At 42.3% G+C, this 13937-nt stretch overlaps 1 protein-coding gene across 2 annotated transcripts in view; it reads right to left on the bottom strand.

Annotated features, from left to right (window-relative positions):
• Positions 1–6785: 6785 nt before the first annotated feature.
• The window catches only part of LOC147457145 (ATP-dependent 6-phosphofructokinase 6-like), a 90556-nt gene continuing 83404 nt past the window's right edge, over positions 6786–13937 (bottom strand). Inside the window, exons 10-15 of one of the 2 annotated variants that reach the window (XM_086512135.1) lie at positions 8455–8495; positions 8128–8349; positions 7998–8043; positions 7384–7538; positions 7046–7305; positions 6786–6946 (exon numbers count right to left, since the gene is read on the bottom strand). In XM_086512135.1, the coding sequence (XP_086368261.1) occupies positions 7051–7305; positions 7384–7538; positions 7998–8043; positions 8128–8349; positions 8455–8495 (719 nt within the window). In that variant the 3' untranslated portion in view covers positions 6786–6946; positions 7046–7050. Of the gene's footprint in view, positions 7306–7383; positions 7539–7997; positions 8044–8127; positions 8350–8454; positions 8496–13937 lie in introns of both variants that reach the window. The other variant, XM_086512134.1, reaches the window with a different exon arrangement.

The following is a 13937-nucleotide window of genomic DNA, read 5'->3' as shown; positions in this document are numbered from 1 at the left end:
ACACCAACCTTTGCATCCATCTTCAAAGACTTGGTTAGAATGGCCAAGTGGTGGATCTTGGATGCACCCATTTTCAAGACTTAGGGAGAATGGGCAAGTGGTGGATCTAAAGTCTACCTATCACACACACTTTGTTTATAATTTCAAAATGACAGATCTTAGATGCCTTTATTATTCCATATTTTATTTAGATTGACAAGGTGATGGTTTGCATCCATGCATCCATTTTTTTTTTAGAATGGCCAGGTGGTGGATATAAGATGCATAAAATCTTGAAAACGTATTTCAAACGGCTGTGTACTGGATTCAAGATGCACTACCTGTAAAAAAATATTTTAAATGACTTATGGTGGATTTAGGATGCACCTACTTTGCTTATAGAATTTCTACATTGGATAAATGGTTGTTTTTCAAATTTAAAAGTCTTAAAGAGTGTACAAAAAATTACACTCTCTAAGATTAAGTTTTTATACACTTACACAAAAATATTACATTGGATGTGCCATTATAGATTCTAACTAGTTGTTTGTGTCATAATAACTAATATCTAATTTTCCTAAATGATTTTCTCATGTTAAACTGATCATTTAATATGGGAAAGTACCAAGGGAGAAAAGGCTAGAATATTGGTAAGGCTAGTATACTGGTCACAGTAGGGATCCAAAGGGGGGCTATCTGCAAAAGAGCAATGTGCATGAATGGTCCTTCAAAGACCTTACGGTTTAGCCCATTAAGACTTCCAAAATGCTAAGGTTCCAAAATTCAAAGGTAAGTCCAAATGGTCAAGCTTAACAGAATTGGATGCTTTTGTGAAGACCATAAAGTCTTAACATATCCCTAGATGGGAGGAGGCGAGCCCTAAAGGTAGGGGAAAAAGAGAGAAGAGGTGGGAGAAAACACACACACACACTCAAGGCTTCCCTTTACACAAAGGGCATAGTGGACACATGTCAGGTTCCTAGCCCAGTTGCCCTCAAAGTGCATTCAAATCCTATTGGATGGCCATAGAGGTGGACCAATGAGGATTAGGCTAGAGTAAATTTAGTTTAATTTATTTACAAATAATTGATAAAAGAACCAATGAGAATTAAGTCTCCTAGAATATTATTGGACAATCTGCCAAGGGGTCCAATGGGAATTAAGCAGCCCAATGGATTGCTTAATTCCTATTGGCAAGAAGGGTAAAAGGTCCAATGGGTATTTAAATGTAATATTTGAATTAGCTAAGCTCTCACTAAAGGGGAAAGAGGGAAACTTGTCACTAGGCTATTGTTTTTGCCTCTTATTTCCTATTGGCTAAGCTTGGCATGAGCCAATGAGGGGCTAGCAAGATGAAATAGCAAGAGGGGTCGACCAAGAGAGAGAGAGAGGGGGCTGATTTTTGCAATGCATTCTACACACACACTCACACAAGCGCATGTGTGAAATAAAGAAGATTATCTCCTTCTCAAGCTTTAATGGAAAGCTCATACTCCAAGCTTGTGAGAAGGGAGCCCTACACCAACAACTCTTGGCTTCGTGATGAAAATCCAACCAAGAGCCAAGCTCCAATGCATGCTCATCTCCTCTACCATGCTAATTACTAAGATATTCTAAGCTATTAAGAGTGATTATGTGAGAAGAAATACTTCTTTCACGAAAGAATATGTTTTCTTCCTCTAGGTCTACTCTCACACCCCGCTAGCTCTCACCATCTTCGAAGGTGTGTGAGGTCTTGGATCTGAGACCGTGAGGGAATTGATGTTGTGTTTTTCAAGTGTAAGCTTGGTGCTTGAAGCTTCCATCTTCATTGCACCAAGTTATTGAAGGAACACAAAGTATTGTATTGTAAAATGTCTCCCTTGATGGGGGAAACCTATAATACAAAGCCTTTTGGAGGGGGGACCGGCTCCATGTATATCTGGTCCTCAACTGTTGTCAATAGCTTAATTTCTCTCTCTTTTTGAAGTATTGTTCATGCCTAATTCTAACTAGGTGTTATGCTTTTGTTGCTCTCTCTCCAACCAAGCACTCTTGCTATGCTCATTAGGAATTTATTCTTAATGAAATGCTCACTATGTCTATGTTAATTTTTGCTACACGTAAGTTACTACTCATTAAATGTTACAGTTTGTGTTTTACCTGATTCAGGGAAAACATGGTTTAGAAACAAAAAATTGTTAATGTTGACTTTTCAAGTGATGATAAGAGAAAATGGTACTTAGATGTTTATGGAGTGCAAGGTATAGAATTTCATAAAGTGTATGCCTTTGTAGCTAGTGACAAAGACTAAAAATAGATTTGATGATCTAGGGAAAGTAGTCTCAGCAAGTGTTCCAACAGTTGGGACAACATGAAATTGATTGCATTAACATTACGATACCTAAAAATTCTTAGTACCAACTATTGGAAAATACCTATGTCATTAAGAAAATGGTCAAAGACAAGAAGAGACAATGTTTTCACAAGGTTGGGATGTTGATAATGATTCATCTGAAATCACTGTAGATAGGCTACAAGATGCAATTATTATTGCTTTAAAAGACAAGCAAGTGAAGGACAAGAAATCAACCAAGAAGACCACAACCAAAAAGGCAATGGGTATAGCAGCTGGTGTCGTAGATGTAGATAAGGCCATTTTGAGATCAGAAGACACAAGTAGTCAACCCTTATTGAGGTTTGTGGAGCCTTAACTCATAGAGAACGAGGTCCAAAAAGCAAACAACCCGTGCTAGAGAAGGCATAGAAAAATATTGTGCATATTTTCCTTTCAAGGATAAGGAGTACAAGATTCCTGTCACTAATTGTTTTCTTGCTCCTAATCGATATAGTCATGATCAACTAAAGCTTTATCAAGTACAAAATTGTATGCTTTTCTTTGAAGAAAGTGCAAATTGGCCTTCATCATGTGCTTATCTAGTTCCTAAAACAAATTGTTGCCAAAAGCTTGGAGTTCCAATGACGACACGTAGTGAGGTAAAAGAACGACTTGGTGAACACGAGTTTAGGATCATTGACTGCCATCACTCAATTTCTGTAGCTAAAATGTTAAGATTCAAGAAATGAAAAAAGATGGTGGCTCCCAAGATATAATACAAGTTATGAGAAAAGGAAGGCCCGAATTGTTATAGATCCACCCCCACAAATTGCAACAGCCATATCAACTATAGCAAATAAAGAGGCCAAAGCACTATATATTAAGCAACCTTACAATGACATTTTCAAGCATCTGTGCACAATTAGCGGATATTTCAAAAACATCCACCACGTCCAAACATTGGACAAAAAGAGGACGTTGAATCTCACACACCTTGGGATGTAAGTATGTTTTCCTTTTTTCCTCATAAGTGTATAATGAGAAAACATCTCAAATTCTTATATTTTATTTGTTTTTGGTTTTGCAGGCATTTCTCAAAATGACAAGAATTTTTTGTTGGTGCATCATTCATCACCACATATGGTCACTTACTCTGATGATATTTATGATCGATGGTTGAAGATCATAGATCAGGGGAGAGAGAGAGAGAGAGAGAGAGAGAGAGAGAGAGAGAGAGAGAGAGAGAGAGACCAAGGACCATAATTTTTTAGATATTTGTGCACCCAGGTGAGGATGAAGTAGAGAAGATTCATACAGAAATAGTGGCTAGAGTGATTATTCTATCTCAGGGTGCAAAGGACACATCAAATATAATAGACATGCGTAATGGTAACAAGAGACTAAACAAGATCCAAGATGCGTTGCTTGAGGAGTTGATGTGCTTAATGAGGAGAATCCATGTGAAAATTGGGAGGAGCTTTCTACCATATGCAACATTAATGATGATTTTTACTCCCATTTCTTGACACTTTGTGATACTTGGCTGACATCACAACTAAAACGTGATACAAAGAAGTTTGATTTTCCAAAAAAGGCAAGAAAGTAATTCAACGGACGATAGAGTAGATGTATAGTGGGGAAGGGTAGTCCCACGAGCCCCGACCATTATGATATATGCTTTATTGTAATATTTCCCGTTCTTATAAGGGACATCCACTTTTCCTTCTCCACAATATATTTGGAATCCGACACTCCTTGTGGGATACATACTCCTACCACTCATGAGCTCTCTCTCTCTCTCTCTCAAAGACAGAAAAAAGCAATCCCTTGCAGGAAACTCAATCTGGAATAATCTTTTAGGAGGGTGAATTCACCTTGTAAGCTATTTTTTTGCCAATAGTATAGAATAAAAGTAAAAGATACAATGAGCAGATAGACCCCAAGAAAAGAGCTCAACGCGAGGCTCAACACATGGTTTTCTTGGATGACTTTTTGCCTACATTCATCCCTGGCACAAGATAGCAAACATGAGGATCATCGCCAAAGTGCTAGACTTCACTGACATGGTGTACCTACCAAGAGTGACTGCCTTAACTTGCCAGCACTATTGAGTGGTTTCACTCATCATCCATCTTATCATTTTGTGTAGTGAAAAGGAAGCAGCTTTTGGCCTCCATCTAGATTATGTGCTCTTGGGTGTGTGCGTGTATACGCGCGCTCACTCACTTGCAAGAGCTCAGGCTTCCTCTTTCCCTGGCCCTTTACATTTGGGTGGTTAAAGAAGGGGGGAAAGATATCCCAAGACATCTTCCTTCACCATTTAGTGCACAGTAACAATAGCCCAAACAACATCTATGAGCATTTGTGTGGAAAGCAAGAAGAAAATGGAACATTGGCTATATCTTTTGAGAGCAACAAGCAATCCAATGTCCCATTCTTTGGAAGAGCTTGTTTTCAAATTGAACCCCACCCCACTTAGTTTGCAAACGGGCTGTGAGTCTTTAGAGAGCAAACGTTCTAAAAAGACCTCACTAACTCACCCAACAATCTATAATAGAAAATGGACCTTTCAAAATTAGAGGTTTTCACTTGCAAATGCTTCCATTTGTTCAATGCATTAAATGTAACTCCATGGAATCTCTCTTCCATTCTATGAGCCCCTGAAAATCACCCTTACGAAGAGGGGAGAGAGAGAGAGAGAGAGAGAGAGAGAGGACTCACGTAGAAGACAATGTGAACTAACTAGTAAGATATCCATCAACTAATTAGCTAAAACAATCAAAATCAAAGGTCAAAATAACTTAGGTTCACACACCATAATGCCTAACAAATCACATTATAGCAAAAGAAGATAATGAAGAAAACTAAAGCTTACATATATGTTCAAGATTTCAAGTGATAAGTGGAGTTAAACATAAGTTTTGCAAATAAATATGTTAAGTAGAAGAAGACTTAAAAGGCTAAGAAGAAGAAGGCTTGAAAGCATAAAGTTACACAACTTATGCCAAGACAGTAGTCTTGTGGTCAAGGCATGCAAAGGTTGGGCAGGCCTATATGTAAACATACCTACAAAGAATAGATAATTAGTTATATGTCATATGATTTTCTCCTGTGTTCTGAGAGGCCAATGGTTATGCGATACGAGGGTCATGCACCTCCACCATAGTTCACAATAATGCCTAACACTCAATATACTGTGGATATGGCACTTTTTCCTTGAAATTAAATAATTTCGGATTTTGGATACAAGTTTTCACAACAATGTAAAATGGGAGATAGCCTTGGTTATCTAGAGATGTTCTCACTTATAAAGTTAGGAATTTCACATAGGTTCTACAAGATTCAAGGTAATAATGTCCAAGATGGCAGTTTTCATGTGCTTATTTTAAAGAACAAACACTCAACAGTGTATTACAAGGGCTTCAAGTTTGACATGCCTATTAAAGGTCTTGTACCTTAACCATTTATAAATCAACATACTTCTCACTTGGTGCAACTTCTGATACCATGTATCACGTTCTTCAGTAGTAGAAGAAAGGTTTTATTAAAAGGATAAGTGTTATTTAGTACAAATTTGCCATAATCTTGGAATTCTCTAAGCTTCTCACATAAACTCTTCATTTAATTACCTTCTTTTTCATTTACACATTTCTCTCCATATGTACCAATCCAGCGCTAGTTGTAAACAAAGATGCCTTACCATTTTGGTCTCCTCTCTCTCTCTAGAGTTGATGAACAAGCAATGAAATCTTCACTTGAAACTCGGACACATAACAGTGGACGAATTACGGTCAGACACATTATGATCACATATAAACCACAACAAGGTTTCACACAAGATTGCAATAATGAAAGCCAACACTCGTTCAAATCTCTTACAGAGAGAAATCTACAATGGTAGGTGTGAAGGTCAAAGAAAACGAATGCTCATGAATCTAACGAAGGCATTGGACTGCTAATTGTCTACTTACCGATGAAGTATCCTTATTGTTGCCTACCAATCAACATCATGGAATCCATCACCTCTTCAGACGCGAAGATACAAATACCATCAAGTGCTGGAAGCTTTGCACCACAAATCAGATGTCATCCGGCTTTTAGATATCTTATAAATCCACAATGGATATAATTAAAATTAGTATTACTTGGATTGAGGTATATTTAGTGTGCTTTCTGGCAGGAAGTTGTTCCTACCCTACATTTTCTTGCAACCAACATTCAGAAAACTAATAACTTCGACTCAATATATGACATGTAAGTAGCAGTGCTCAACAAAACATGACAAAAGGATACTTTTATTCGGGATTTAGGAACCCTTTAAGTGAATTTCATACCCTCAACAAATTAAATCAATAAAATTTACAAGCTTTATTTAAAGTTCAGGGGCGCTTCTTGAGATCCATAATATACAATGCTCAGCCTTGTTCCCCACTCTCTTGTCGAGCTTTTGAATTCAATAAGTAGAGAGCAAAATTCTCCTTCCATTCCTCGGATTGAATATTTCAACGTTCAAAAAATCTTCTAAGATATACAACAAGTTTCAAAGCTTCATTCTGCAAATATTTCTTCATCCTCGCAAAACCACCTTCTATCGTGTGACCTGCAAACCCAAGTTCTACTCTTCTATGGACTGTCTTAATATTGCCGATTCTGTAAAGCAAAACATCGATGATGAGACTCTGTGAAGGAAAGGACGAACCAAGGCCACAAAGGCCCTTGGGAAAAGTGGTAGAGACTCCAAAAGACAACCCTGCTCACTCCGTCTTCTGTGCAGGTTCATGTTTTAATATGATTCCGTTTGAATTTTCACGCTCTGCGGTTGTTTGAGATGGAACATCCCTTGCAATAGCAGCTGAATCTGGCAGCACAGCTGAACTCTTTGCTTCTAGCTCTAGTTCCTCCGTAATCTTTTTGTCTGCATCAATGAAAGCAGGTTGATTGGTTGAGGATAACAGCCGGGCCCACATGCGATCTGAAATGTTCACACGGTTTTGCATCTCTGTCACCCTCTGCACCAAACCAAGATTTTCATAAGCACTAACAGAATCATCCATCCATGAGAGTGCTGCAAATTATGGTAGCATTACCGAGATTGGAATGTAACAATGGCGGCCATTCACAGGTCCAACTGTGAACCCACTATATCCAGCCATGGCTCCGTGAATACCAAATTGAGCTAGCAGTGTGCAGTACACATTATCAGCTGCGTTGCTTGGGATGGCACGAATCATGTACGTTGGATCTGATAATATGCCAAAACCACAGTAAAAACCTCAGTGCGGGCAAACAATGCCGTAAACACTCAAATGAATGGATGCAGTGTGAACACTCTAATGATGTCCAAATGCTAGGTGTGTTGCAACTCTTTTCTCCCCATAAAAAGTGAGATGGGCCCACATAGCTGGGGGCAGGCTTTTCCCTCAAAATATTAGCCTTGTGAAGGGTCAGGCAAGGGCCATGTCAAATCGGGCAAGAGACAACAGGCATAGGCATCCAACAAGCCACATCAATCTCTGTATTGGAATATTCAGTATGAGAGATCTCAGAAGGAGCCTCATCCTCGAGTTATTCACCTGAACCTTCATAACCCACTGGCCATAAATACAAAGACATCGTAACCTTGAAACTTGAATGAAGGTCCAGCCAAAAAATGCAGTAGACAAAATGAAACAAACATACGCTTCTTAAACCTACTACTGACCGATGTATTTCAAGTTCAGCACCTCTTTTCTTGTGTTGTATCGATCCTGCATTTGAAAGAACGTAGAACATGATACATTGTTGTCCAGGTTAAATGATTGCGAAAAATTTCCAGCACCATTAGGGCTTACCTTGAGCTTCCGGGAAAGCCACAAGCCTATGTCTAGAAGCAATTGATTGCCTGATGCATCACGTGCCTTGACACTCTCACTACTGTTCACCAATTCTTGTCCTGCCCCTTCAGCTACAACTATGACCATATGTCCATTCTCTCTCAAACGTTTTTGGACAAAATCATACAGCCCACCCTCCCCTTCCAAATAAAATGGCACCTCTGGTATCAAGCATAAATCCTGCAGGATGTGCCTCATTCAGACATGCAGAGGAAATTCAACATGAAACTTTCAAATGCTTTCAAAGCAAAACCTTTGCCAGCTTTCAAGATCTTGAAATCTTACCACGTCCCGACTTGCAAGTGTTGCATACATTGCAATGTACCCTGCAAAAGAATTAGAGGAAGAAGTATCAAAAGGCTTGCAAAATTTTGCATCCAACCAAATCAGATTAATACAACTCATTGAAACTTACTCGACCACATAAACCAATCAGGTCCTTCCCAAACTAGTTTAGGGTTGAAGAACAAACGTTGAGATGTATTCATTGCTTCAATTATCTTGAAACCCCACAACTGAGCGGAAAGGATGTCCTTATTCTTCAGAGACTCTAAAAAGTCATGCTAGTATGGTGAAGCTATGCAAGCCAAGTACGCAACAAGCGTGACGGTCGACCTATGCCTACTACCTAGGACTAAATCCTGAGAGCCATAGTATACATAGGTAGCAGAGATCACGGACGAGTTAATAAAGCGAAGGGATAATGTAACAGTTTGGAGGTCGAAGCTCGCTGCTGCTCCCCCCCTCCCCCCCGGGACCCATGATGCCCTTCCTGCTCCCCTCGCTCGTGCTACCTTCCTCACCCCCTCGTGCTGCCCGCCCCTACTCCCCTCGCTTGAGCTACCCTCCCCTGCTCCCCCCTGCTCGAGCTGCCCCCCTCAGTCCCCCACGCGCTGTCCTCTCCCGCCCCCAGTGGTTTGAATCACATGGACTAGACATGGATAGATTACCAACCCTTCCAATATGACCCGGACTCACCATTCATCCAGCTCTCACCCAATGAGAGGAACACGGTACATCTATGGTAGCTCTAAATTACACGGACATGGATCGCACTTAGACAGCCCCTTCCTCCGTAGATGCTATTACAGTGAGCACTTCTTGGCCATTCTAGACGAGGGGTTCATCCAAAAACCACGCTACGTGGACACATACATGTCACATAGCTCACAAGTGGCGATTGGTCAACTCTGAGTATCATCACACCGGCTAGAGATAGAGGCAAGAAGTGCTTTCTCATATCCCCTGAGCAAAGAGGGTGATTGGGGACAAGGAGCACTTTGTCTGCAGATGTAGAGCATATGAGAGTATCAGACGCAGAAATGAGGCTCTATTCACAGGATAGCCCACCCTACGACAAATCATGTAGTCTAGAGATCAGCGCCAGTTTGTCCGTTTTCTAGTGGAGATACATAGACATAGAGAGACATTGTTGGCACCTTCAACGGCACCAGAGGATGGCAGACAGTCACAGCTTATAGACTTCTTCCAGAGGACCACCACCCTCCCTCCACCAGTCACACAGACACAGCGAGGGGTAAGCCAGGACGGTGAGAGCTAGGAGATGCCCCCGTGCTGCAAGATACACAGCTCCGAGACTCCATCGCCATGCAGATCCAGGCTTGCCACCACCAAGCAGCCCAGGAGAGATTTATTTTCTCAAATGCTGACGGACCCAGCCGCTATCATCCGCACAGCCCTTACACCACATCCACCCATGTATCAGATCTTACACCCCCAATTTGACATAGGAAGGAGCTAGTCAGCTTGATTCACCTCAAGATTTTACTTCCCTGAGCATATAGATGTGCACCCATACCCCTAGAGATCGAGCTTCAAAACCCCCCCTCCTCTTCATATACCATGTATCTTGTATCCAAGCCTCGCATGGATCACCCCCTTCCTCCTTACCGTCGGACCACATTTGTTACTTTATACTTTTGTCCGTTCCCAAGAGATGGATGACACACACATGTATATTTGATTTGTCTAATAGACGTAAAAAGATCTTTCATTCTTTCTTTTCTCCCTGTGCTCCCGTGTCACAACGCCCTCCGCTGCACTTTGCCAGATAATTGCTGCTGCCTTCCTCATCAAGTGAACAAAACACAGGCATGAACATCAATTCTTCCTATCCATGGATCTGCAACTAGGGTCTTCTCTATTGAGAGGATCTCTCTTTGCGCACTCAAAATATACCAATATTCTCCCATGATTTATATCCCAACCTAACATCACAACGACTAAATAATCGTTTTGACGTTTGTTGAGCATTCTAGCCATTGGCCCAAACAGCCTGGCTGCAGCATGTGATGCCTTCTTATGACGGTAAAGCTTGAGAACCAAATAAGACTCAGTAACACACAACATAAGGAGTGCATAACACCAAGAATCTCAGCAATCCTCATGGCTAATGCCAAGGCAAATAAGATGAGACAACTTTATTAAAAATCCACCAAAAGGTTGCAACTCTACATAGGACACCCCTTGCAACACAGAACAATAGGGCCAGGCATATGACCAAAACCCTAACTCTTATGTAACAGGACATTTCCTTTGTTCCAAAACTCATAAAAATATCAAGGGGTACCAGTAAATACTGAAACAAGAGTAAGGATTTTAAAGTAACAGCCAGCTGCACATTTCAGGTAAAATCAACAAAAATTTTGAGAGCCTGAAATATGACGGGACACAGACTCAGAGCAGACGTGTGTAAGAACCAGTGAAGAAAGTACGTCGCAAGGAGAAAGCTTTGGGATACTTAATGATAGGAGGGGCTATGATCTTAGGTGAGGACCAAGAAAAAGAATAATGATCTGAAACAAAAGAATCTCTACAATGTTAAAACCAAACTCAACCCTTGAATAGATTGTGTTGGGGTAAAGGCGACGTGCCCTTTGCCCAGGCCCAGACATCCGCCGCCTGCTGACCACTTGCCCTTATTCTTGTATATACACATGAATAAGGAGCTCCTCACTTGAAGGCTTGCTCCACCCACACGTAGTGCACTCTTCTCCTTCTCCCCTTCCCCGCACCGCAGCGCGCGCACACACACATCCGTGCACGCGCACTCTTTCGACCGGTATCAAAGACGTGGTGGCAATTGGCAGCGGTGCTCCCTCAGCGGCGATGGAGCTCGGTGCTTGGCGGCGTTGGATCGGAGGTGGTTCGGCGCGGATCCGGCAAGGATAGGAGGCATCGGGAGGAGATCTAGCGGATCTTGGAGCTCGGAGCATCTCGGCGTGTGCAGCCCCTCTTGAGCTCAAGCTTGAAATCTTGAGAAGATCTGTAATGAGCTCTGCATAGAGAATTGAGAGAGGGAATTCAAGCGAAGCATCAAGCAAGCAAGCTGGATCTGCAGGAGGGAATCGAGTTGTAGAGCCTGTGAGCTTAAAGGAGGGAGAATTAAAAATCTGGAGAAATTGGGGCAGCTTGCACAGGCTGCTACTAAATCGGCAGAGCTTGGAAGTTATGCAACCAAGCAATCAACAGGTGAAGTCAGCATTGGAGAGTGCCATGTAGTCAATCAAAGGCACACAGAATCGGGCAATGCGCTAGGCTTTTTTGAGGGTCAACAGTAGCATGTAGGCAAGCAAGTGAGCAATTGAAAAAGGTCGAGCAGCAAATTGGGCATCTGCAGCTCGCAAAGTGCAAGCAAAATCGTGCTGGGCATCGGCAGCGCTGGGGAATCAAGCAGAATTGGCAGCGAGCAGAGACCTTGTAGAGGTGAAATCGAACCACATTTCGGGCAGCAGCTGTGTTGAGAAAAGTTGCAAGGCTTGGGCAGCCATTGGCGGGATCTGAGGCAACATCGAGTAGCGCTACAGAGCAGAGCTTAGAGCGAGGGAGGGCTTGAAGGAGGTAAAGAGTTAGCAAGGAATTGAAGCCTCACAGCAAGTCAATAGAGGTGGAAGCAAGGTGTGTGTGTGTGTGTGTTGTGTGTGTGTGTGTGTGTGTGTGTGTGTGTGTGTTGTGTGTAAGGGTGTGTTCCCCCCCCCCCCCCCCCCCCCCCCCCCCCCCCCCCACACACACACACACACACACACACACACAGTTCAAGCAGAGTCCCAAGATTCAGCATTTTTCTCTCTAAAAGTGTGTACACACACTCATTAGAGAGAGAGAGAAAATGAAATGAAATGAAATGTTATATTAACGTCTTCAAAAGGCCAAAGTGACCTATGAGACCAGAAAGTTACAATGTGGTGTATCTGATACAAAGTCAGATTAACAAAATAAATTGAACTAGGATAACAAAATATAAATACTGCGGGATCCTAAACTAAGCAATACAATGTGAAGGCAATATGGGAGGGGAGTAGATATCCATCTTCATAGGGATCCATCTTCATCTGCACTGTGGACGACGAAAGAGTATGGCTCGAATCCTTTGCTGTAGCCTCCTTCGAAACTGTGTAGCTCCTCTTCCCCATCGGGGTCGTCTAGATCTCCCTAGCTCCAATGCTCGGTCTATGAGAATGCCAGTAGTGCGGGTAGACCTCTCCACTGTTGGCTGCTCCTCTGTCTCTTCTTCTGGGTGTACAATATCTAGTGTAAAGAAATCTGTGATCTGTCTCTAGGGTTGTCGCTCTTCAGCTCTCCTCAGTAAAGTTTCTCTATGCCTGTGTAACTCAAGTAGATATAGCCCAAGACATCTCTGATCCTCATAACTCATGACCCTAGATAGAGGCCCAAAACCTTCTTTGAATAGACAATAAAAAACGGCCTCGTATCTCATAGTACACTGTGCAATGACATATGTAATGTACTTCTGTCTCTGGCTCTAGATGGCATAGGCCGCATATCCTGCTATCTGCTGGAGTCCCTCTGAATGTGCCAGTCTCAATCTCGAGTTGATGTGATGACGTGCGTATCTGGCCAATGGCACAACGCAGACCATGAGAAAGATGCGTGTCCATATAACTAGGTCCAATCACAAACCCATCCCCCGTGAGGTGGAGAAGATGCTCTCTATAGAAAGCCATCTTTGTGCCCAACTCCTGTAACGGCTCTATCCATGTCCTCCTCGTGTCCAACTGGATCAGATCCTGATCCAGTTGGACACGAGGAGGCAACCTGTCCATGGTGAAACCATGATGCCATCTGCGCAAACCAGCATGATGTATCCCCATTAAGAGCTAATTGTCTGGAGGACTCTAGAGCCACCCTAGCATATCTGTCTCTAGTAGTATCCCACAGCCTGTGTACAAAGGAGACTGATCTGGTAAGCGCCTCAATCTCCATAGGGGAGGCAACTAATTCCGCTCGAATGATATCATGCGGTACGGAAGCCTCGGCTCTAATCAGCCGAGAGATCATAGATACCAGGGGCTTCTCCATACGCCTTCAGCCATCTTGGCCTATAGAAGATCCCCAAACCTGCACCCCATATAACATAGTAGAAGCAACCAAAGTATCAAAGAGCCATAACTTTGTCCTAGGTTCCTAGAACTGAACCTGCGAACACATCCTCTCCATTCCTCCCAGAGCCACACCAGCTCTAGTTAGTCTAGTCTCTGCTGCTCTTCTCAAAGAAAATCTTGGCCCAGTAAAGACTACCCCCAGGTAAGTGTATGCATCTGTATACTCCACAATCTCCTGACCATATTTGAAGGTAGGTACTGATCTCCTAATCCATTGCGGTGTGGTGTTAAACACCATAACCTTGGTTTTACCTAGGTTTACACACAGTCCACTATCCTCTGCAAAACTGCGTAGTGCATCCAAATGTCGTTGCATACCTTCTGGTGAGTCAGATATCATCACAA

This window comes from Adiantum capillus-veneris, chromosome 5 (genome assembly GCF_014529385.1).
Source record: "Adiantum capillus-veneris isolate H3 chromosome 5, ASM1452938v2, whole genome shotgun sequence".
NCBI lineage: Eukaryota > Viridiplantae > Streptophyta > Polypodiopsida > Polypodiales > Pteridaceae > Adiantum > Adiantum capillus-veneris.
The sequence above is the reverse complement of the archived record's forward strand: the minus strand, read 5'-3'. Positions and strand labels throughout refer to the sequence as shown.